Consider the following 26,057-nt stretch of genomic DNA (forward strand, 5'->3'; position numbering starts at 1 on the left):
TAAGAATGAATGATCGTGAAATGACAAATAAAGATCTTGATCAATAAATTATAAATTTCAGCAGTTTTTGTGTTTTATTTAACTTACCCTGTTTTTTTTAATGAAAAAGTAAAAAAAAAAATATTTTTTTTTATTATAATCCAATTTATTCCTCTATCATAATCATTTTATTACAGGTAAATATATTTGATCAAATAAATTAGCTTTCTCTCTTTTATATATTATTTAGTTTTTTTTTTTATTTTTAATATTATTTTTAATTATTACATTTTTTTATTGTTTATTTAATATAAATCAAGGTGTTACACAAATTTTTTTTATGTTGTTCTATTACTTTTTATATTTTTATTCATTAATTATTTTTTTTTTGTATTATTAATGATAACAGGTTCAATATATATAATATATATTTTTTATTTAACTTTAATCTCTTGAGTGTGTAAGTATTACTTTTTTTTATTAATTAGTATTTTTTAACATTATACTGGAATTTTTAAACAATTTCTCTCAATATAAATTTAAATTATTTTATAAAAAAAATAAATGTTAACAATATAAAAAAAACATAATTATTTACAATAATTAGTAGAAAATAAAATAGCAGTGTGAAAATAGACTCTATAAAAGCAATAACAAGGGTGTTCAAAAAAAAAAGTTCTACCGAAAAAATTCAATTCAATGCATAATTTTTTTTATTATTATTAATTTTGATAACCTGAGCACTATCCTAAAGTTATTAATTTTTAATATATACCTAAAATTTATTTTTTTTATTCACCTTCTCATTTTTTTATAATAATTTTTATTTTTTATAATAATGATATTTTTTTATAATATTTAATATTTTTTATTTCCTATGGAAACGTCACATTTGTTGTACTTTAATTTTTTTTATTAATTATAATTTTGTCTATTCGTACATTAATTTTTTTTATATAATTTTTTTTAAGTAGAATAGATTTGAAAGTAAATATGTAACATCTTTAAGTACTCCAATTATTATTTTTTTATAAATTTTGACACCTTTTTTCCTCACTTTTTGTTTTTTTTATAATTTTTTTTGTAGTATAAGTACAAATTGTTTTTTTATAAATATATATGTTATATTTATATGTTTCTACATATAGAAAATGATATGATAGTCTTACAATTTATCGATTAAAGTTACTAAAAAAAGACAAGATCAACAAATATTTTACTTTTTTTGTTTTTTAATTTAATATAGTTTATAAAAATAATAAAAAAACCACCAACCTTAATAAATTGTAAAATAAAAAAAAATAAGTAGCAAAAAAATATTTATCTCTAAAACACAAAAAAGCACAAAATTACACTTCAAACTTACAAAGTTTAATATTATCTGCAAAACTGCAAATTATTATTTTTTTTCATGTTTGTTTCTAACTTAATTCCTTAATTCTTAAAAAAATATATATATATTTAATTATTTTTAATTAATCATTATAAATATATATATTTTATATAACATATATATTTTTCATAACTTTTTTTGTTTTGTTATTTTTTTACATATTTATGGAAAACAATACCCGATTCATTTACATATCAAACAACATTTCATCATTTTTTTCAATTAAATAACGTAAAATAACTTAAAATTATAATTTTTTAAAGTACTAAAAAAAAATAAAAACTATAAACTATGTAACAAAAATTTTATGATATTTTTTAAAAAATCTTGGAACAACTGGAATTCTATAAGCAACATGGTAATATATATTTATATTATATATTTTTCACTAAAAAACAAAAAAAGAGAGATTTGGACGCAACTTCACAACTGTGCGTGTATTTTTTTTTAAATTTGTATTTTTTTTTGTAAGCAAGGATTTTTAAAATTATGTATTTTATTATTTTTATATAAAAAAATCTACTTAATTTAATTTTTTATAATAATAATAATTATTATTATTATAAATTTATATATTAATTTTAAATAATTAATTAATTAAAGAATTGTTCGTCAATTATGTATAACTAAATAACAATAAATGAGCTGCCTTCATGTCATTTTTTATTTATGAGTTCTTTTTATTATTTTTTTAATTAATTAATTAATAAATATTAAGAATTAATTAAATTATAAAATAATTAATTTTTTAAAAATTAAATAAAATTTAAAATAAAATAATTTATTAATTTTTTTTTTAAATTTTATTTATTTAAAAAATTAAAATAATTTTTTAAAAAAAAAATTTTAATGAAATTTAATTTTTAATAAATTTAAAAAATTATTTTTAAAATTTTTTAATTTAAAATAATAAAATATTTAAAATATATATTTTTAAATAATAAAGTTAAAAAATTTTTAATTTAATTAATTTTTAATAATTATTAATTAATTAATTAATATATTTTTTTTAAATTATAAATTATTATTAAAAAACTATAAAAAAATATAGTTTTGACTGTGATGAGTATGTTCAAAATGTCGGATCAGCTCTGGACAAGAATGTTATAACAATTAATAATCATTATAATTATTATTATCTACAAAGGTAATAAATTTATTGTACAATTTGCGGTTTTTTGTTACTTTTGAATCATCATCTCGCGGAATCTCTCTCGAAAAAAATTAATAAAAATCAATTCAACTAGTTGCTGCCATGGGTTTATTGTTGTTCAGCGTTGCCTTGGCCGACGTTAGCATATCCTCGCCTTGCTGATGTAATACTATGTTGGGTTCCAGAAGGGAATGTCTGATTTTCTCCGCAATATTGTTCACATTGGCGCCATTCGAGCCCGGCGGAGTGCGCGCCGTCGCATAATTCAAGCCGCCATCCGTTCCGCTATCGTTATCATCATCCATGTCGTACGTCGGTTCCGCTTTTATGTGATTTGTCGGCGGGGTCGGGGCATGATTTGGCGTTCCGCAGGGCGAATCACGTGCACTTCCATTTCCATTTCCGCCGTCATCGATTTTGTTGTAATTTTTGTCTTCGTTGTTGTTGTTGTTGTTCGAATGGGTGCGATTCCGTTTTTGTTCCTGCATCTGCTCCTTTTCGTACTGATTGATGAGTTTCCGTTTCGAATAGTATTTTTGATGTTTGAAGGGCTCCAGCATTTTGTTGCTGACGTTCATCTGGTGCAACGCGTATTGCGCCATTTTGTTCTGCAAATTCAAGTTGTTGTTATTGACGTTGGGATTGTTGTTGTTGTTGTTGTTATTTGCGTTATTGTAGTCTTCCGTGAGGCCTGTGGGTTTGACGCGAATGTGCTCGCGGATGTTGTTCCGTTGCTGCATCGCGGATTGCTGATTGGCGATGTTTCGTTGGATTTGTTGGTACAATTGGTTCGTTTGACGGAATTGTTCCGCCATTTGTTGTTGTTGCTTCTGATATGCGCTGTCCATGGATTCGCGACGCTCGCGTTCGGGATCTGCGTTATCCGATGTACTCTGAGAAAAAAAATTAAAATAAAAAATTAATTAGAAAATATTGAAAAAAAAAATTTTCTTGGAAGGCAAGTGCAATTTTAAAATTATAATTTTCACATTATTTCAGAAATTTTAAAAAATAATTTTGATTTTAATTAATAAAAAAAAATTATAAATAAAAAAAATTGTTAATAATATTAATTAATTTTAATTTAATTTTTTTTATAAAAATTTTAAATAAATTTTTTTTTTTTTGAGTATTTTTCTAATTTTTTTCTGTTAATTTTTTTCGATACATATTTTATGTAATATTTTTGAAATTAAAAGAAATATATATAAAATAAAAAAAACTTCCATTGTATTTAAGCCTATATTTATTTTTTTTTTAATATGAAAAAATTAATAAATAAATTATTTAATTTAAAAAAAAATATTTAAAAAAATTCATTAAATAAAATATCAATTTAAAATTATAGAATTTATTATTATTTTTTTTAATTTAAATTAAATTTCTTTAAATATATTTTTTTTATTTTTTACGATTTATCTTAATTTTTTTAAATATAAAATTTATTTAATAAAGTTTTAATTTTATTATTTATTTTTTTTAAAATAATATTTCAGAAAATTATCAAAATAATTATTTTAAGTTTTTAAAAATTATTCTATGTATATTAAATTTAAACTGAATTTTATTTAATAAGATAATTAATTTTATTAATTAATTATTTTTTTTATTATTTTAAAATATTTATTTTTTTTTAAATAAACTTATTTAATCATTTTTATTTTTTTTTAATAAATAAAAAATTATTTAATTTGACAAAAAATTTAAAAAAAAATTTTAAACTTTTGAAAAAAATGTGAAAAATTCCTCAAACTGCACTTGCCTAATTTTAATTTCAAAAAAAATTAACAAAAACTGACCTCTCCGTGCAATCCTTTAACTTGCAACGCCTCGGCAACCTTCAAAAAGTTTTGCAAATCCTCGTACTTGACATTCACTTGCCCGCTGTACATGAAATCAAGCAAGCCTGCCATGTGCTGTGAGTTGACGTCTGTCATGAAGAGGATTGGATGTTGCGAAGGATGTTCAAGGAAAATCTTTTGGAAATATGGACTGCAAACTGACAAGACCTAAAATGTTGAAAATTTTTTAAAATTTTAATTTTTAAGGGAAAATGAAGAAATTTCTTACCAATTTGTGTGCTTTGAAGATTTTACCTCCGGCAGCGATAGTGACATCTACCATCTGCCCATCACGTTGCAATGTGTGAAAACCTTTGCACATATTTCCGTGGAAACCGCGCCATGATAGTAAGTACTGTAAAAGTAAAATTTATGAATATATTTTTCAAAAAAAAATTATTTTAACAAAAACTTAATTTTTAATATTCAATTTTTATTTTAAAAATTTTTTAATTATATAAATTAATTAAAAATTCATTATATGAAATTTTTAAACTTTTAATTTAAAAAAAACATAAATTTAAAAAAAAAATTAATTTAATTTTTAAAATTAATTTTTTTATTTTTAATTTAAAAAAAATTTTATTAAATTAAAAAATTTTTAATTTAATTTAAAAAAAAATAATTTTAAATTATTTTTAAAAAAATTTAATTTAATTATTTTTTAAATTTTAAATAAATTTATTTCATTTCTCATATTTTTATTTCAAATAATTTTAAAAGAAATTTGATTCAAAAATTTTATTGTACCTTTATAATAAAATTTAATTTATTTTTATTAATTTATTTATTTTATTTTTTTATATAGAATTATTAAAAGTTCTTAAAATTGAAAAATAAATTAAATTTTAATTTTATATATATGCTTTTTTTTATTTTTTAGATTTTTTTTTAATTAATTTATTTTTTTATTTAAATATTATTTAATTTGAAAATTAAATTTAAAAAATAAAATTTGTTTTTTTTTAATTTAAATAATTGAATTAAAAAATATTTTTAAATTAAAATAAAAAAAATAAATTATTTCTTATTTAATCCAAAGAAATTTAACAATTTATATTTTTTTCTTAATAAAAATATTTTTTTTTAATTATATTTATTCTTTTTATTATTTTCAGAAAAATCAAAAAAAAAATCCCAACTCACCTGATCAATATTGTGATGCTCACTCATTTGCTGCAAAATCTTCTGATTCACATGCCGCTCATACCGATTCTCCGGCATGTCGTCGTACTCATTGTGGTTATTATTGTTCTCCATGCTGCCCCGTTTCGCCTCCGGAAAGTGCGTATTGATCGTAATCTCGGGCTCATCGAAGCTACTTGTCTCCTCTCCCTTATCCGACTGATTGTCGTCCATCATGTCGTTCATCATGCCATTTCCGTTGCCATTGGCAGCTGCCTGTGCCGCCGCCGCTGCATTTGCCGCATTTTGAGCCGCCAACGCACGCAATTCGGCATTCGCGTTATACGCCGCGAGCGCATTTGCCGCTGCGGGAGGTAGATATTTGAGCTCTTCCTCGAAATTTGTGTCGTCGAGGGTGTCGGTGTCGAAGCGTTTTGTCGAACTGAAGAGACGCAGCGTCGGATCGTTCACCTGATCGCTAAAATAGACATCCATGAGTGTGAAAAAGGGCCATTCTCGTCTTTTGGGCTCCTCTGACATCTTAATTGCCTGCAAAAAAAATTTTTTTTAGTATTTTTTTCGAAATTTTTTGTCTTCCGCATTGACCTAAGACGCGAAAAGTCATAAAAAAGTCATTTTCTCTCACATACAAGAGCGCGCGTTTTCCAATCCATTCATTTTTAACGTTTATTTATTATTATTTTAATCATTTAAAAACCTTTGTAACTCGAAATAAATATAAAATTCTTGTTGTGAAAGTTGTAAAGTGCTTCGAACGTCGCTCGTTCGTGCAAGAAATGTACATCCGTGTATCGTACGCAATTTCTTTCCCTACCACTTTTTCGTCGCTGCAACGAGCAACGAGGTATTTAGTACCTGTCGATGTCTCTTGAAATAAATCATGTACATTCTTTATTTAGACAACACATGAACATTGTGCCTTTTTGGTTTGCCATGCTTGGCTTTTTTCTGCGCTCAAAGACGTTGAAATTTATTTGCTTTACAATTATTTATTTATTGTTCGCTCTTTTTTGTGCTCCACGAAGACGATTGTTGGTTATTTAACGTTTGAAAAGCGATTTCAACATGCAAGAGTAATTATTATGGAAAAGTTTAGACACAAAAAATTGTGGTCAACGACATGTGTGATGTTCATTGCATGCTTTAAAGAAGTTGATTTTAAATTATTTGAGAAGAATTTTTTTTAAGTTTTTTATAAATAAATTTTAAATAAAAAAAATTAATTGTTTTTAATTTAAATTTAAAAAATTAAAAATATTTAATTTTTTAAAAAAATTTTAAAAAATATAATTTTTTCATTTTTAATTTTTTGATAAAAATATAATAAAAAATTTTTTAAAAATTATAATTATTTTTAATTAAATAAATTAAAATTAATTTGAAAATAATTTTTTTCTCCATATTTTTAATTTTTTTTTTAATTAAAATTTTATAAAAATAAAAATTTAATAATAATAATTATTTTTTTTTGAATAAATAAAATATAAATTAATGAAATTATTATCAAAAGTAAATATTTCTACAGAAATTTGAATTATATATATTTTTTTTAAATAAATTTTTTTCATAAATTTTTCAAAAAATAAAATTAAATATTAAAAATTTTAAATTTTGAAGAAATTTTTTTAAAAACAATAAATTTAAAAAAAATGTTAATTTTTTAATGAAATTTAAGAATAATAATTTTAAAATAAAAATTATAATATTTATTTTTTTATTAATTTTATATTTGTTATTTTGTTTTTTATTTTTTTATTTATTTAATTTTTATTTATTTATTTTTTTAATTAACTAAAACTTTTTTAATTTAAAATTGTTATTTTATTTCATGTTTGTTGTAAAAAAATTATTTTTTGAGTAATACTTTAAATTTCAAAATTTTTAATAAATTTTTGAATTTAATTCAAATTTAATTAATTTAATGTAAATTTAATTAACAATTTTTTTAATATTTAAAAATAAACAATTTAAATAAATTTGAAAAATTAAAATTATTTAAATTAAAATAATTGTTAAAAACTAAATTAAATTTAAAAAAATCGTAAAATGAAATTTTTTAAGAAAATTTTTCTTTATATTTAATATTTATGAATTTTTGTAAAGAAAAAATATATTTTTTTTTAATTTTTAATCTTGGCAATAAAAAAGTTTTATACTAAAATTTAACTTTTATTTTAAAAAAAAATGAAATTTTTCAAAATTATTTTTATTGTATTAATTTTATCATATTTTTTTTCATTAAATAAAAAAAAATAAAATAAATCATTAAAATCTCAAATTTCATCAAAAATCATAAAATTTATATTTTTCCTTCACTTTTGTTAAATTGAAATTCCATCACATTCCGTTCATTTATTTCTTCTTCTTAATTTTCTTCAATTTCTTTGTACGTCGCTCAAAGCTAAAACTCAAAAAAGATAAATAAATTCCGCTCTAAGCATGTTCATCCAAATTACAATTGCTATTACAACCTTTTAATAAAATGTATATTATAATACACACCTACTCACTAACTTTTTTAAACATATTCAACATGTGTGTGACGACCGATTCAATGCATAAGTAAATAATAAAAAATTTCGCTTTTTCTTTAGTTTAGTTGGTAATAATCGTGCACACATTGCCTTCCTACGAGCAATACTATGCAAGCAAGTCTCGTGTTGTTATTCTTTCTTTTCTTTCTTCTTCTTCTCGTTCGCCTTTTTAACTTTTTTTCCCATTACTTTTAAATCCGTTCTAAATTCTGTTATGTTGGGCTCGCTCGCAAAGTAGGGCAGTAAGAAGTTTTTCTTTATGTTTTGTCTCTTCTTCTTCTTTTTCATTTTCTGTAGACACAATTATCGTTAAAAGGTGTTCTTTAGACTCGAGAGAGAGAAAAAGAGAAGAAGAAGAGAAAATATGTTTAAACAAAAATATAAACAGTTATAAGTATGTTGCTTGACTTTATTCTTTTCTTACAATTTTTTTATGTTTTCTTATCATTTTACGTACAGAAATATTTCTGTAGAGCTTCTTCATTCTACTTTTTTTATGTTACGCTTTTTTCTTTCTTTCTTTTTTTCATATTTTTTATTGTTGTGTTATGTTACATTATATTATCATATATAATTTTTTGCTCTTGTTCACGTTTAATTTTTGACACACATAATTTTTCGCATTTATTATAATAAAAAATAAATAAAATTCTATTGTTTTGTATTTTTTTTAACGAGTTCCTTTCTTTATGTAGAACAAGTCTCTTTTTTAATTTAATATTTTATTTTATTTCGATTTAGTTTTCCTTAATTTTTTTAATTTAAATAATTAATTATTTTATTTTTTCATAAGTATATTATAACGAGTGTCCAAATTTATGAAATTGTTAAAATATTGTAATAAATAATTTTTGTCGAAAATTATTCAAATAATTTATTATTTTTTTAATTTGTATTTTAATCGATAATATTAATATTAAAATAGTTTTATTTTAATTATTTTTTATTATTTTTTTATATAAATTTTTAAAACAAAAATTTAAAAAATATTCAAATTAATGTGAATTTATGTTTTTAATATTTATACATTTTATTATTTATTTTATATTTTAAGCAAATATAAATATAAAATTTAATATATAAATTATAATTTTATTAAGCTTTTTTCTAAATAAATAATATAAAAATTTAATAAAAAATTAAAATTAAAGAAATATTTTTTATTAAGTTAATCCTTTATTAATATTAAAATGTTTAAAAAATATATCATAATATATTAATATAATATAATATTTATTAGATAATTATTTTTTTTAATATTATTTATATTTTTTTAACTTTAATAAAGAATGTAAAAAAATTTTATTACAATAATTTATTTTAAAAAAAATATTTTTTAATTTTAAAAGAATAATTTTAATTTTTTAAAAATTAATTTTATTTTTAAATTATGTTTTTATTAATTAATATTTTTGTATTAAAAAAAATATGTTAGTTAAATATAAATATAAATGAACTTTGACAGGTGTTTAAGAAATATAATACAAAAATAACTGTTTTTTTATTATTATTTGTAATATATAGAAATATAAACGTAAACAAAACAAACATATATGTTCTATAAGAATACTTAAGAATGTATATAAAGTATAAAAGAAGAAACGTTTCACCTACATTTCTATATATTTGACCATTGGCGGAAATTGTTTAAGGTCTCGAGTATTATAGAACAATTTTTTTAAAAAATAAATATTTGCAGAAATAAAAATATATTTTTAAAATCAAGCTAAAAAATTATTTAAATATTTTTTTTTCAAAATAAAATAAAAATTTTTAATTAAAATAAATTTTTAATAATTTTTTTTATAATTATTTATTATAAATTTTATTTTCATTATTTTTAAATTTATTTTATTTGATAAATTATTTATTATAATATTTAAAAAATTAAATCCGTCACTGCATTTTAATAACTTTTAGTTAAACATGACACAAAAATTCTATTTTTCTTCTATTATTTATATTATTACTATTTTTTATTATTTTTATTATTTATACATTACTTTACTTATTAAAACAAATTCTAAACCTGTTTTGTCTGTTATGTCTTTTCTTTTATTTTCTTCTGTGTGTAACATATATATTTCTTAAACGCAAAGAACATACACAAAACAACAACAACAACAAACAAAAAGGTAAATGCATATCTGATGAGAAATCAGAATTTTACTAGGTTAAATAAATCTAACGGAGTTTCTATTTAAGAAGTAGAAGAAAAAAAGCAAGAAAAAAAAAATAATATTATCATGTATCGTTCTATGATTCTGCTAACTTTTAATTCTAGTTTACTTTATATAACATATAGAAATTGTAACGTAATGAATTTTTCTCATAACGTTATTCGGAATAAGATCAGAAACAGTAAAGAACAGTAAATTCACAAACAAAAAAAAAGTAAACGAATCATTTATCATTTGAATTATTTCATAGCGAATTCTATGACCGTGAAATGAAATAAAATAAAATCTTGGTAAGCAATTAACATAAAAGTTAATGGAAAATTTTCTTATAACTTGATTTTTTTTCTGTAAGTAAGAAAAAAAGTGAGAAAAGAAAGTCTATTTAAAGTTTAAGTTTAAGTAGAAAGATTATCTCGCGTTTTATAGTCCATTTAATATGGACAAGTAAATTTTTTATTCAAGTTAGGTGCGGTAGTGTATAATTAATATAAACTTAAAGTGTTAAATGTTTTACTAATTTTCATAATAATATATTAAAAAATTGTAAGGATGTAAAAATAAACATTAATGATTATTATAATTATTATTATTATTATATATGTTGTATAAAAATAATTTTTTATATATTTTATTATTATTATTATTATTATTTAGCAACATATATAAACATACATAAATAATTAAAAAATCAAAAAAAAATCGACACGGTAGTTTAACACGATCTCTGAACTGTAAGATGTCTAAAAAATATAACATACCGCAATTCATCATATTCATACATAACATTAATAATTTTACAAAATTTCTTTGTAACAATATATAAATTATAAATAATGATGATTTTACAGTTTAATATATATATATTTTCTTTTCAAAATAATAATTGGTAGAAAAGAAAAAAAAATAATTCCGTTAAAAATTTTTACAACATTATTATCAATGAACTTTTTTTTCTATTAATTTTCTATTGTTACAATTTATAGACGATTAAAGATGATTACTTTTTTCGAACAATAAAATTGTGAAAATTGAAATTTTTTTAAGGTTATTTAACAAATTCAATTGATATGTCAATTTTAATCAAAATAATTATTTTTATATATTTTTTTAAATTATTTTTTAAAAATAATTGACATTAACAAAAAAAAATATATATTTATATATAATTTTAAAAAAAGTAACTATTATTGTATATGTTGATAATGATTTTAATGTTAAGATCAAGTAGATCGTTACAGGTTATAAATTTACAATATAATTATATATGTTTTCTATATGTAACCAAAAAATAACTTAATTTAAAGATTTCTTTTGAAAAATAATTTTTTACAAATTTTTTGACCGAATGATATCATAAAAAAAGTCATATATCCAACAGAGAGACGAATTAAAGAAACTGTTAGAAAGTTACGGTTTTATATTTCTTTTTTAACAAAAATATATACAATATACAGGTGATTACAAAAAAAAATTTTTTTTCCTGAAGCAATTCATCATGATGGATAATCTTGTAACTAAACATAGTATAAACTATAAATAAACTTAACACACCTATAAATAAACAAAAAAAATGCATCATATCAATATTTATTATTTTATTTTATTTTTGGCAAACTTTTATTTTAATCTCTAAATTTTTTTTTTGTGATATATGATTAAAACAAAAATATAACAATAAAAAAGTTGTGAAATTTTAGATTTTGGTAGCAAGGTGCGGCGAAAGGATAAACTCGTAAAAAAAGCTATAAAGTAATAAATAAACGCTTCATCATTAGAAAGCAGCTAGCATTGCACAACCAAATGGCTTTAGATTGTGTTTTGTTTCTTTTTCAATAACATACATATATATGTTTAATAACATATGTGACAAGAGAGAAGATTTCATATGCAAATTATTATTGTTATATATGATCGCGTATATAACATATATAAATGTATAGTTAATGGTCGGGCTCGTTAAATGTATTTGTTTGAACATTGCTAAAAGTCTAAAGACCTTTTTTAGTAAAATAAAAGTAACAAAGTATCGATTGGATAGAGGTACAGGTAAAACAAAATAATAATAAAATGTCTTTTGAGATGGTGCACCATAATTTAAATAATGACTATTGACTCTTTTTTTATTATTACAAATCGTATACATATACGTCTATACATACAGGTATAGACGTATATAAGTATACGATTTATAATAATAATAAATTTGAAATGAAATCGAAATCTAATGATATATAACATATGATCATATATAGAAAAGTTACTATAATATAATCATATATGCAAAAGTTATACTAAAAAAAAATTTTTATAAACTAACATATATGACCAAGAAACATTTACATGAATTATAATAATAATAATAATACATAAATAAAGATTATGGACCTTCTTTCTAAACTTTTTTATAACTTTTATATATATATGATAGTAATACATATACGAATCTATATGATGAGTGAAATCTATGCACCATCATATATTATCTTTCTATCAAAAAATAACATTTATATAAACATTTCTAAAAATTTGTGTAGATATCGTATATGTAGTATATGTTATATAGCCAATTTTCGGCAATATAACATATATAAAAGTAATATATACACAGAAAATACAACAAAAAAATAAAAACAAGAAAGAAGTGGTTGCATAAGGTCCATCGCGGAGCCAAGCACCATTTTTTACGACTTTAACTATCTATCTGCCGCTATGTATGTTTGTTGTTAGTAATGTCCTACTTTTATATTTTACACTTTTTCGGTTGTAGATCCATAGATAGTGACCATTTTATGTTAGATTGTATTACTTTGTATTATTTTTTTCGGAACGATTTTCACAAAATAATACTTAGACAGGTAGTAAGCTAAATAACTTGAATGGTGTGAAATTGTACTCTAACTCTACTCGCTGTATAATAGAGGAGCAATGTAATCTATAAATAAATCACTGATAGTTAAAGCGAATGAAATGAACGGAATTGATGTGGTAGAACTTTCACCAATTTGGTGTATTGTATATATTTTTTTTGCTTGATATATTGCTCGATGCGGAGAGAGAAGGGAAAGTAAAAATGTCTATAAAGTTATAATATATGTGGTCAAGATGTGAGAATTGGATGATGACGTTATGTGATGATGATGATGACGGCGAGTGTTTTAGAAAATTACAAGGCGGTTCCTTTATGCGATGGCTGAAGTTGAAATAAATTGAACATAATGCTCCGTAATGATAATAGTAATGGTTTGGAAATTATTATAATAATATATATTATTATAAAAAATATGTTTTTTTTGTATCGGAAATAGTTTTTTTAAAATATTTATAATGAATCTATATTTTAAAATAATTGTTATTATTAATATTATTTTAAAACCATTTATTTTTGTAGAAAATTTTTAATATTAGAAATATTTATTAAACTTTATTATTTATCAACATTATTATTTTTTTAATTATTTTACTATTTTATAATATGTTTTACAAATAATCATGGAAAATTTTAAAATTAATAAAAAATATTAATATTTTTTATTGTAAAAATTATATAATTATAATTTTATTTTATTTGTTAATTAATAATTTTTAAAAGAATATTAAAGGTTTATATTTTTCTATTAAAAAATTCTACATTTTTTAAATAATTAAAATATTTTAATATTATATTAATTTTAAACTATATTTATTTTCTTTTGAAATTAAAAAAAATAATAATTCTCGATACAAAATTATATTAAATTATGTAAAATTAATAAGAATAATAAACCTTAAATATAATTATATTTATTTTAACACAAATTAAAAAATATTAATTTTTTCATTGAAAAAATTAAATTTTTTAAAAAATTAAAATTTTCATCAAAAATATAAACATTTAATTCAATAAAATTTAAAAAATGATTTATATAAAAATTATTTTAACAATATAAACTTTTAAATATCATTGTATATATATTTTTTTTAAAATATTTAAGAACTTTAATTTTGTAATAAATTTAAAAAAAAAATAAAATATTTAAATTAAAAAAAATTAATAAATAAATAAAATAATTTTTTTAATTAAAATAATAATTTTTAATATAAAACTTGTAATACTAATTAAATACTTTTACTAATTTTATACGTTAGCTTAAACAAAAGTATCTCGAATATTCTTTATTTTATGTATATTTTAAACTTCATAATATAATTAATAACATTTATTTACTAAATAAAGTAAATTATAAAATTTTATTATAAACAAAAAATAAAAATTATTAACTTTTAAAATTATTATTTTTGTCATATATATAAAGAATAATCATAAAAAAGTTAAAAACTTTATACATTTAATGAACATATATCATAAAAGTGTACATTTTATTATTCAAACACCTAAAGTTTTTTTCCTAATTAAACTTTAATAATAAAAATAATAAAATGTAAAACATTAATAAAATTTATTGACCATTTAATGAACATTTTAAGTTATATGTTGGCATTATTAGTATAAAGTATATAATATAATATAACCCTAACATAACTTTACTTGTACGATTATGACATCAATTGTTTTTTTTTTTGTATTATTTTAAGTAATAATATGATGGATGCGAAAACAGAAGTAAGCAAGGTGCATATCATATATATCATGTTCACACACAATAAAACTCTTCGCCAAAGATCGCCTTTAATGTTAACAATTATATTATTATTATTATTGGTAATGGCAAAAAACGAGCTGATTGGTATGTTGCTTGTACAAGAAATGTTGTATCGTTGCACGAAAGCAAACGAACGACGAACGTTAGATAAATTGGTAGATAGGTAGAGAGAAGAGAACTTTCACTTTTGTTGAATAATTAATAGAGAGATCATTCTCAAACAAAGACTTTTTATAGTAGTATAAGAAAAATGTTTTGAGTGGTTTTAACTTTTTTTTTCTTTTTCATTTTTTTTTTCTTCATCATAAAATAAATTTATATATAATGTGCTTCTGTATTTAATGTTTGTTTATTTATTTAAGGTTTAACAATAAAATGCAACAAGATTTCTTTTCTTAAAAAGATTTTTTTTTCGTACGAAGTGAATGTACGTACAACAACAACAAGAAATAACTGAAAAAAGAAGTACAAGTGGTTCGTACGTAGCGCGCGGGGGGAAAAGAAGTCATTGACGTCAAGGACGGTCACGGAACTAAAAGTCTAACGAGGTGTGATTGTATATGGAATTTCTCTACTCTACTCTACTCTCGTTGTCATCGTCGTAAAATCTTGCAATAACAAGATACTTTCGCTATCAGTATTTTTTTTTTTTTTTGTATTTCTTCTTCTTCTTCGTCATATATAACATTTAATATATTTAAAAAAATAATAATTTTAATATAATTTTGAAATATAACATAATTTTTTTTTTTGTACAAAATATTATTTTTTTTCAATGTTATTATACAAAATTATATTTTAAAAAAATATTATATTAAAATTTTTAGATAATATAAAAAATTATTTTTTTAGAAAAATATGTTAGTTAAAAATTTTATTTAAAAAATTATGATTTAATTAAATTTATTTTAATGTCAATAATTTGAAAATTAATAATTTTATAAAAAAATAATTTAAAAAAAATTCATTTTTTATTCCAATTTTAATTTTTTTATTTAATATTTATTTTTTTATTAATGTAGTTTATTTAAATTAATTTGATTTTATTTTTTATAATTTGAAATATAATAATTTTAGAAATAAAATAATTTCAATTAAAATTTTATCAAATAATTTTTTTATTTAATTTTATTTATACGATATTATTTTTTAATTTTAAAATAATTATTTAAATATTTTTAATTTTTATATTAATTTAATTTTTTTTTTAATAAAATGTATTTATATTAATTAAATTAAATGTTGTTAAATTAATTTTATTTTATTAAAATAATTTGAATTTTTTTAGTTTTAGAAAATAATAATAAAAAAAAATAAAATTTAATTTATTATTCCAACTTTAATATAATTTTTATTTTATTTAATTTTATTTATATATATATTATAAATTTTGCAATAATAAAAAAAATCATCAATTAATATTATTTTATAATTACTAAATGTTTTTATTAAATTAAATTAAACATTATAAATTAAATTATAATGTTTTTAGTCAAAAATATATCTTTAGTAAATTTATTTTTATTTATTTATTATATTAAAAAAAATATTTAAATAAAAAATAATTAATTTTTAGATATCAAAATATTAAGAAATTTAATTAAAAAATGATGTTGATATAAAATTAATAAAATTTTAATTTAAATTCTAATTTTAACTTTATTTAATAATTATTTTTTATTTAATTTTTTTTATTGTTTTCATTATTTATTTTTTTATTTTAAAATATTTTTTTTTTAAATAAAAAAAATTAAATTTCATCAAAAAAAAATATGTTTTTGAGTTTGCATTGAACGTTATGTAACTTGTTTATTTAATAAAATTAATTTTTTTCTTAGAATTTAATTTATTTAAAAATATATTTATTTTTTTTTTAAATAAATTTTTTAAATAAATGCATTTAAATTAAATTTTTTAATAAATATTTATTAATTTATAATTTATTTTATAATAAATTTAAATTAATTTATAAAAAAAAATACTAAAATATTGCAAAATTATTATATTTTTATTATTCATAATATACTTTTTTCGACAACCGAAATTTTTATTTTTTGGTCTATGATGGGTGAACGAACTGTTATGCATTCACAAAACCACTTCAAGGCTCGTTTCTTGTGTTAGTTGTGTTACCAAATAAACACACGCGCCTCACAAACGAGAAAAAAAACCTTTCTAGACAAACATTAGGTTATTACAAAACACTTCCAAAAAATCAACCGTCCTTCAACTCACAACATCTCGTAAACAACTTTACGCAGCAAGCATTTCTTTGTGTCGCTCTACTCTAAAAACTCTTATGCAACTCATTTTTTTAAAGGTTTTTTCTTAGAGTTTAGTTTTTATTATCTTCTTTTTTTTTGTATTTATTATTTATTATTATATATATTTTTCGTGCACATGGGGAGGAGGATGCTCGTCATCATATATTTGTATTATTCAACGCATGATTATGCAACTTGTTGATTTCTTAAAAAAAATTCGGACATTGAACTTTTTTTTGTATTTTTTTGGTGAATAATAAAATTCGCTTTCGATAAAGAAAAAAAAATATTTTTGATGAGCGAGAAGATTTTTTTTTATAATGTATCATGTAACAATATGTCGTTACTGAACAAGAAACTAAACAGAAAAGTATAAAAATTATATGTATAAAGCATTAATTCCGCCAACTTTCTATTGTAAAATGCTTAAATTATACATGTGCAAGGTACGAACACGTTAAAAAAAAGTAAATGAATAGAAAGATTTGATTTCTAGTTTCTTCTGTGTAAGTTTAATACAAGTTAGATTTATGTGTGGTAAGGTTCATTGTATGTTACAGTGCAACAATTCATCTGTTTTAAACACGTTTTAATGCATAGCGAGAGAAAAGAATAGCATAAAAATATAAAATAAATGAATGAATGAGAAAGATTGCTTATTCAGATATTTTCTTCATTATTTACTATCATTTATTATTTTTCCATTATAAAATATATATTTTTACCATGGAAGATACGAAAAAAGTGTCTTCATGCAATTTATGTTGCCGCGGAAAATTTTACAAGATACGTTTTAATGTTTATATATGTCTTAATAATAATAATAATACAAAATTTTATTTATTTATAACCATAAAAGAAATAAATAATATTGAAAAATATATATATATGAATAAATATGGACTTAGATCAGTTATCATGTTACAACAAAGTAAATATTGAATGAATATTCGAATTTGTAGAAATTTTATATTTATTTTGTTTGTTTTTTGAAAAGTTCTCACACACATCATATATATGTTTTATTATGTCAATGCGGAATAAGTTAAATAAAAAAAATAATAATGTAAAAAAAATATATTTAAAAATATATATTTGGACGTACTTTTAGACTTACCTTATATTCTTGTAGTAAATTGTTCCATTTTTTAATGATTTTTGATATTGGTAAAGGAACATTTAGTTCTCTTTCAACCACACTGTAAAGAAAAAAATAATAAATTATTAGTTTTGTTGTTATTTTGTATAAAATGTAATATATAACATATATTTTTATATGTTTAAATTTTTTTTTTTATATATTTTTAATTATTTTATAAAAATAATTCATACTTTCAATTAATTTTTATTTAATATAAAAATAATTATTAAAAATATAATATATTATTTTTAAAAAAAGTTATTATAAAAAATTTATATATTATTTTAATCTTTAAAATTTCATTAAAATTAATTAAAATATTAAGAATAATTGTATTAAAATTATTAATTTTAAAAAGTTTTTATATATTTTACTAAAAATGTTATTTTATTAATTTTAAAATTTTATAATAAATTTTTTTAAAAATTAAAAAAATAAATAATAATATAATTTTTAAAATTAATTTTAAAAAATATTTTAATAAAAAATTAATAAATAAAATTATTTGTTTTAAATTATATAAAAATTTTAAAAATATGAAGGTTGTATTTAAATAAATATTAAGTATTAAAATTAATTTAAAAAAAAATTTTGTATTAAATCAAAAATTAAATAAAAAATTAAATTAAAATTTAAATTAAATTAATTTAAATAAAATTAAAAAATATTAAATTTTAATATTAAAAAAAAATGAGTTTTAATAAATTTTATTTTAATTTTTAATAATTAATTTAAATAAAAAATTTAAATTTAATGAAATTTTAAAATTATTTTTTAAATTTTATTAAATTTTTATATAATTAAAAAAAAAAAATAATAATAATAAATATTATTTAAATTTTTAATTATTTTAATTTTTTTAGTTTTTATTTTTTTATAATTTTAATTATTATTATTATTTTTTTAGTTTATCAAATTAATTTATTAAATTTTTAATAAACATTTTTATTTAAAATTCTAAGTTCAATATGTATTACAAAATAATTTAAAATTTTGTAAAAAAAATATTATTTCTTATATTTTTTGGTAAAAGTAGTTTAAGACAATGATAAAGACTTCAATAAAATCCAGCGACGAACCTTCAAAAAAAAATCAAGATTTAGAAAAAATGACCTGATTGCAACTTTTCTCACACAAAACGCAAGTCCCTGATCCAAAAAAGCAATAAAAAAAACTAATTAAAAAATCAAACGGAAGCTATACTAAAAATCATCAACATCTCACTAACAAGTATAACATACAACTTTTCGTAGTAAAATAAAATTTTTACGCAAAATCCCGTTCATTTTTTCATATATAATAGCGTTTCATTAACATATACACACAAACACAGAAAATATTCACGATCGAATATGGACATCGCAGAAGACATTAACATAATATTAATAATAATAAGAAAGAAGCAGAAGAAGAAGAAGACGAAAAAAGAAATACAAAGTTGCAGCTAAAAGACAGTAGAAAAGGAAGAAAACATGTGGTAAGAGATTTATCTGAATTTAAATATATTATTAGTGGTTAGATGTAGAAAGAGAGATATTTAATATTTTATTAGCAGAGTGAATGCATTCACAAAATATCTTTTTTTATACCTCTCCATCAAGACTTTTTCGATGGTCTCGTTTTTTTTCTCTCTGTTGTTAGCTAAGTAGCAGTCAGGTTCATGGATTTCGAAATTTTTTAATTTTTTTACGTAAGACTCCCATTCAATCGAGATTATTTTTTGTTTTCTGTTTCTCGATAAATAAATATGTTAGACGGTTGGTTTTGTAACCAACGCAGATTTTTTTTTTTCGAAAGTTTTGAGCTTATGAGTCAGGTACTTAATTAGAGAGAATGGGGAAAAATTTGTTGCAAGGCGTCTCCATTAATATGGGATTTTTTATTCATTAATTTTGTTAAAAGTAAAGAATAAAATTTATTTATTTTTTTACAAAAAAAATATTTAAATTATGAATTAAATTTTAAAAAAATTAACTAAAAAAATCTCAAAAAAAATTAGAATTTTTTAAAAGTTATATTTAAAAAAATTTTTAAATTTGAATAATTAAAAATTTTTTTTTATTTGGATTTTTAATTAAAATATAATAATTTTTTATAAAGGATTAATTAAAATCTTAAATGATTTTTTTCGAGTAAATATTTAAAATTTAATAAAAATAATTTAACGAAAATAAAAATAATAAAAAAATCGAAATTTATTAAATAAATTGCTCAAATTTTAAATTTAGGTATATAGCACTTCAAGAATAATTTCATTTTTTTTATCAATAAAAAATCAAAAATTAAGAAAAAAAAATTCAACAAAAAAAATTAGTATCAAAACCAAAATTTCTGTATTTCAAAAAACTAAAATCAAATAATTTCACAATTTTAATAATAATTTTTTTTTTTTATTTTTAGTTTTTATTATTTTATTTCATTTTTATATTTTTATTATTTAAATAATATTATTAATTTTTTTTATTACATAAAATATTATAGAAAATATTATTTGAAAAAAAAAATAATTTTTAATTTTCAAAATAATTCAATAAATTTAATTCTTTTAATTAATAAAAAACATGAAATAATAATTAATTTAAAATAAAAATTATAAATTAAATTTTTCATATTTTTTATTTTATAAATTTATGTTAGGTATAAATTATTAATAATAATTATTAATTATTAATATAATAAAAATATAAAGCAAAAATTAAATTAAAAAATTTATTTAAGTATATAAAAATAAAAATTATTAAAAATTAAAATAAAAAATAATTATTATATTTTAAAAATTAATTTAGATTTGTTTTATTAAAAAAAATTTTTTTTTAAATATAGAAGAAAAATATTTTTTAATAAAATAAATTTAAATTAATTTTTAAAATATATTTTATAATTTATTCTTTAAATTATTTTATAATTATTATTTTTTTAAATATTTTATTTTCTTAAGTTTAAATAAGTTAGAAAATCAAAATATTTTTTTTATAAATAGCAATCATCATCCTACTCAATTCACAAAATCACAGACCAACGTCCAAAAAACTTTTTCTTTTTTTTACAACTTTTTATTCAAGCCTCTTATTTATTTATTTATTTTTTGCTCTTCACTGTACCTGACCATATATTTAGTCTCTTTTTATTTTTTGGCAAGAGCTTTCTAATTTTTTTGATGATGCTGGATGATTATATTCAAACTTATTATTTTTTTATTTATTTTTTTTTTTCGTACATACACGAACATATGTGAACGAATGCTTACATAAAAAAAGCAAGAAACAACACTTTGCGATATTTGTTTGAATAATCAACGAAATTATTTAAAAACAACAAAGAAATCGTCGTCGTCGTTCATAGACACACAAGAAAATGTTCTGCCAATGCAAAAAAAAAACATTCACATATGTTTGTACGGCAAGTCGTCAGGTGAAAGTGAATTTTAAATGCTTTTATCATTAACATGCACATACAAAACGGTTCGTTCGCTTTTGCGTCGAATGTGTTGAGTTTTCAAGTTGAAGCTGTTTTTGCGCTAAAAATAATTAATAGATGAAAAAAAATAAAATAATTAAGGTATTAAAAAATTTTTCTAAGTTTTTTTTTTCAGTTCAATGCACTTTTTTTCGCAATTTAGAGAAAAATAAAGAACTTGAGGTCAAAAAATCCTCCCTTGTGACAAGTTGCGACTAAAAAAGCGATAAAATTTTTGTTGCATCGTTAAATATTAAATAATAAATTAACGCTTTTTTGCAGTTTTGATGCATAATGTTGCGTAATTCTCGCGTTGACTCAAGCCTTACGACGACTTACGATCCATACAAAATTCAAAATTTAATTCTTTCTTGTTAAAAACGCAGCAGGTTGACGTCATTTACTGCAATTCCTTCGTAAAGTTACAGAAAAAAATCTCAAAAAGCGGATCTGACACAGATTTGCATGAAAAAAATGACCAACAAAGAAATCAAAAAAAAAAAACTTGCAGAATCGAAAGTTAACATTGTTGATGATTTGATGAGAATGTTAATTTTTTTTTTCATACGCGAAGCAACGAACGACGGCATGGAAAAAAATGAAAGTTATTTTAGTCAGAAAAGAATGGCAGTACAGAGCTGTGACGTAGCACGACGACGACGACGACGACGTGAGTAAGTAAAGATAAAGCAAAAAAAAACAGAAGAAGAAGAAAGAAGAAAAGAAACTTGAAATTTTATATGAACAAGAAAAAAAAGAGATTGGTTTAGTCATGCTTGGTAGGATTTTTAAGTTAAGAAATTGTAGCTTTTTTTGGGTGAATGTCGCATTTTTTTGTGTGTGATGAAAATAAAAATTTTTTATCGAAAAAATGCATATTCACGAGAGGTGTCATAAAGTTAATGCGAATTAAATGGAGATTAAATGGTGATAAGAGATCGTCGTGCTGAAGGTGTTGAAATGGGATTTTTTATTTTTTTTTTTTTTTTTTTTGGAAAAAGTGGTAAGATCATAATATTTTGATGGGTTGTTGACATTTGATCCTTGAGGATTTTTAAAAAATTAATCTGAAAGATGATTTTAAATTTTTTTAAAAAAATAATTTTTAATTTTAATTAATGAATTTTAAAAATTATAGGTCAATTTAAAGAATTTTTAATTTTTTTATTTTTTTTAATAATTTTTTTAATGTTGATTTTTTCAAATTATTTTTTTTTTAAAATAATTTGAAGTACAATTTTTTAAATTAATATTTCAATTATATATTTACATATATTTTTTGCTAAATTTTTTGTTAATTTGTTTTTTAAAATTTGAAGAATTTGTTATAAAAAATCTGAAATCCGCAAAATAAAAAATAATTGATAGTTAATTTGATAAATTCAGAAATATTTAAAAAAAATCGTATCTAAGTCAGTAAAACTTTAGAAAAAATCAACAGAATTAAAATAAAAACTGTAGAAGAAAAAAAATTTGTTAACTTTTTTTCGAATTTTTAAGCACAACTTAAAAGTAAAAGTTATTATTGATAAAAATTAAAAAAAAAAAAATTAAAAAAAAATTAAAAATTAAAAATAAAAAAATTAAAAATAAAAATTTAAAAATATTTTTAAAAAAAATTTAATTTTTTTTCAAAAACATAAACTTAAAAATTAATTTTTTTGGCCAATTGCAATCAAATTAATTTTTAATTATTTATTTTATATTTAATTTAAAAAAAACAATTTTTTTATTATTTTTCAGTATTATGGTAACATCAAAATCTTAAAAAAATTAATCCAACAAATACTTCAGAATTAAAGTTGATCCCACAAAGGGTATTCTTATGTTTCTTCTTTGTCTTTCAACTAAAAATATAATTTTTTGGAGAAATTCATATAATTTTTAAATTAATTTTTCTTTAATTTAGATCAAAATTTATCCAAATTTTCTCAATTTTATAAAAATAAAAAAAAAATAGATCAAAATTTTATTTATTCAAAAAAAAATTGAAGAAAATTAAAAAAAACATGAATAAAAGATCGAAAGTCATGTTAATAAAAACATTTTTTGATTAAAAATTATTATTTTGTCGAAAAATTCAATTTATATGAAAAATTTAAAAATATTAAATAAGAATATTTTTAAAAAATATATAAATTTAAAAATAAAATATATTAAAAAAATAAACCAAATTTTTTTACAAAAATTTAATAATTTAAAATTAAATTTAATTTAAAAAAATTTAATTTCAAATATTTTTTCATATTTTTAGGAAACAAACAGGACTTTTAAAGATGATTTAATCTCAAAAATCAATTATTTGAAGATTCATCACAAAACTTTTACCCATAAAAAAATTTGTAACTCCAAAAAAATCTATATCAATACTTACGCCCACGCATATTTCGACGCATTCCGCTTTCCCGTGAACAACGGTGAAAGTTCTGCACGTAATCTTATCAGTGTTTTGACCTTATCAGCCTCCCCTAAAAAGAAAAAAAAATAATTTAAATTAATTTTTATTTTTTTTTTAATTTCAGCTCAAAAAAGTGTCATTTAAAGGAAAATTACTCGAAAATTATTCCAATTAATTCAAACCAAGCAATAATAATTATTTTTAAGCAAAACTCCTAACATATCATCATCAACATCGCTCGCTCGCCATACAAAGTCAGGAATAATATTTTAGAAATTTCTATCGCATACAGAGTCATGGTTCAAAGCGAAGCAGAAAAAAAAGTATTTTCACTTTATTCAAAGACAAACGACGCTGCTACGAGGGGTTGTTGTACTATGATGCCGATGATGAGTAGCTTCTCCTTTTCTCCAACAGAGGTTGTTTGTGGTTTATCTACGAAAATTACAACTTTTAATACTCTTGAAGCAATACGTAATAATAATAAGTTGTGTGCTAATTAGCATCAACCACACTCCGCAACTCCATCGCGCGCCATACAGTTCGTTGCCACTCGTTCTCTGTACGTGCCTCGAATGAAATTCTCTCGCTCTCTCGTAAAAAGTAAAAACTTTCACCAAAAGATATCTTTTTATTTGTGGAAAAAAAAAACTTATATGAACGAAAAATACTTGTAGCTAAACAGGTAGCGAACGCAGCGATGATCATCACATGACCAAATTTCCAACAATATTGCACAATTTCTCGTTCATTAATCGACGATCGATCTAAATTTCGTCTTTTTTTTGTGACTTATTCAGGTAAGCTATCTAGAGCAACGGAATAATCTCCTACAAAAAAAAATTGACGAAATCTAATCTCTCGAAGAAACGTTTTTTTGATAAGGTTGTGCAATATATACTTAACAAAAAAAAATATTTTTTTAGAATTCTCTTATCTTCAGAAAGAGAACTTTACTTAGAAGATTAAAATTTTAAATGAAGTCGCGATAATGAGATCGCTCACAATAATAATTACGTTTGTAGTAAATTATGAAAGAAGAAGAAAAAAGAATCAAAGAAAGAAAGAAAAGAAAAAAAACTGTTTGTAGAATAAATCATTTCTTTCTTTCTTTATGTTAAACCGTTAATGCTCCATTACTCTATATTCTAAAATATTTTTTTTTTTATTTGTTCATTATCTATTTATTTTTGTGAAATTTTAGATTTTTATTGCCGGATTGGAATGCAAAACAAAACAAAATGTTTGTGAGTCATAAAGTAATAAATTTAGATTAAATGTGACGATTTTTTAATGAAGAATGTTACATTTTGAAGAAAATGATTTTAACTAAAATAAAGCTAAAAAGGAGGTTAAAGATCAAAATTTTTAACAAATTAAATTTTTTTAAATTTAAATTTTAATTAAAAAAATTTTAAAAAATTTCAGTTTTTTGAATTTAATTTAAAAAAAAAAATAATTAATTAATTTAATTTAATTAAAATAATTAATTTAATTAATATTTAAAAAAAAATTAAAATAAAACTTTTATTAATTTAATTAAAATAAATATTAATTTGAAATTTTCTATAAATTAAATTTAAATTAAACTTAATTAATTTTAATTAAAAATAAAAAAATAATAAAATTAATTAATAAAATAAAAAAAATAAAAAAATTCTCGTTAATTAAATTAAAAAATCTAATTAATTAAATTTAAGTTAAAATTTAATTTTTTAAAAAATATTTAAAAGTAATTAATTAATTAAATAATTTATTTATTTATTTTAATCCATTAATAAAATTCAGAAAATACATTAAATAATTTAATAAATTTAAATTAATGGATTAAAATAAAAAAAATAATTATTTAATTTATTAATTATTTTTTTATTTATTAAAAGATTTAATTGAAATAATTAGATTTTTTTATTTAGTTATCAAGAATTTTAG

At 19.3% G+C, this 26,057-nt stretch overlaps 1 protein-coding gene across 1 annotated transcript in view; it reads right to left on the reverse strand.

Annotated features, from left to right (window-relative positions):
• Positions 1 to 2,457: 2,457 nt before the first annotated feature.
• LOC134833706 (broad-complex core protein isoforms 1/2/3/4/5) overlaps positions 2,458 to 26,057 on the reverse strand; it is a 35,550-nt gene continuing 11,950 nt past the window's right edge. The window contains exons 2-7 of the mRNA XM_063848125.1: positions 24,102 to 24,195; positions 18,248 to 18,329; positions 5,513 to 6,040; positions 4,596 to 4,721; positions 4,325 to 4,534; positions 2,458 to 3,418 (exon numbers count right to left, since the gene is read on the reverse strand). Of these exons, the coding sequence (XP_063704195.1) occupies positions 2,612 to 3,418; positions 4,325 to 4,534; positions 4,596 to 4,721; positions 5,513 to 6,040; positions 18,248 to 18,329; positions 24,102 to 24,195 (1,847 nt within the window). The 3' untranslated portion in view covers positions 2,458 to 2,611. The remainder of the gene's footprint in view (positions 3,419 to 4,324; positions 4,535 to 4,595; positions 4,722 to 5,512; positions 6,041 to 18,247; positions 18,330 to 24,101; positions 24,196 to 26,057) is intronic.

The sequence above is a fragment of the Culicoides brevitarsis genome, chromosome 3 (genome assembly GCF_036172545.1).
Source record: "Culicoides brevitarsis isolate CSIRO-B50_1 chromosome 3, AGI_CSIRO_Cbre_v1, whole genome shotgun sequence".
Lineage (NCBI taxonomy): Eukaryota > Metazoa > Arthropoda > Insecta > Diptera > Ceratopogonidae > Culicoides > Culicoides brevitarsis.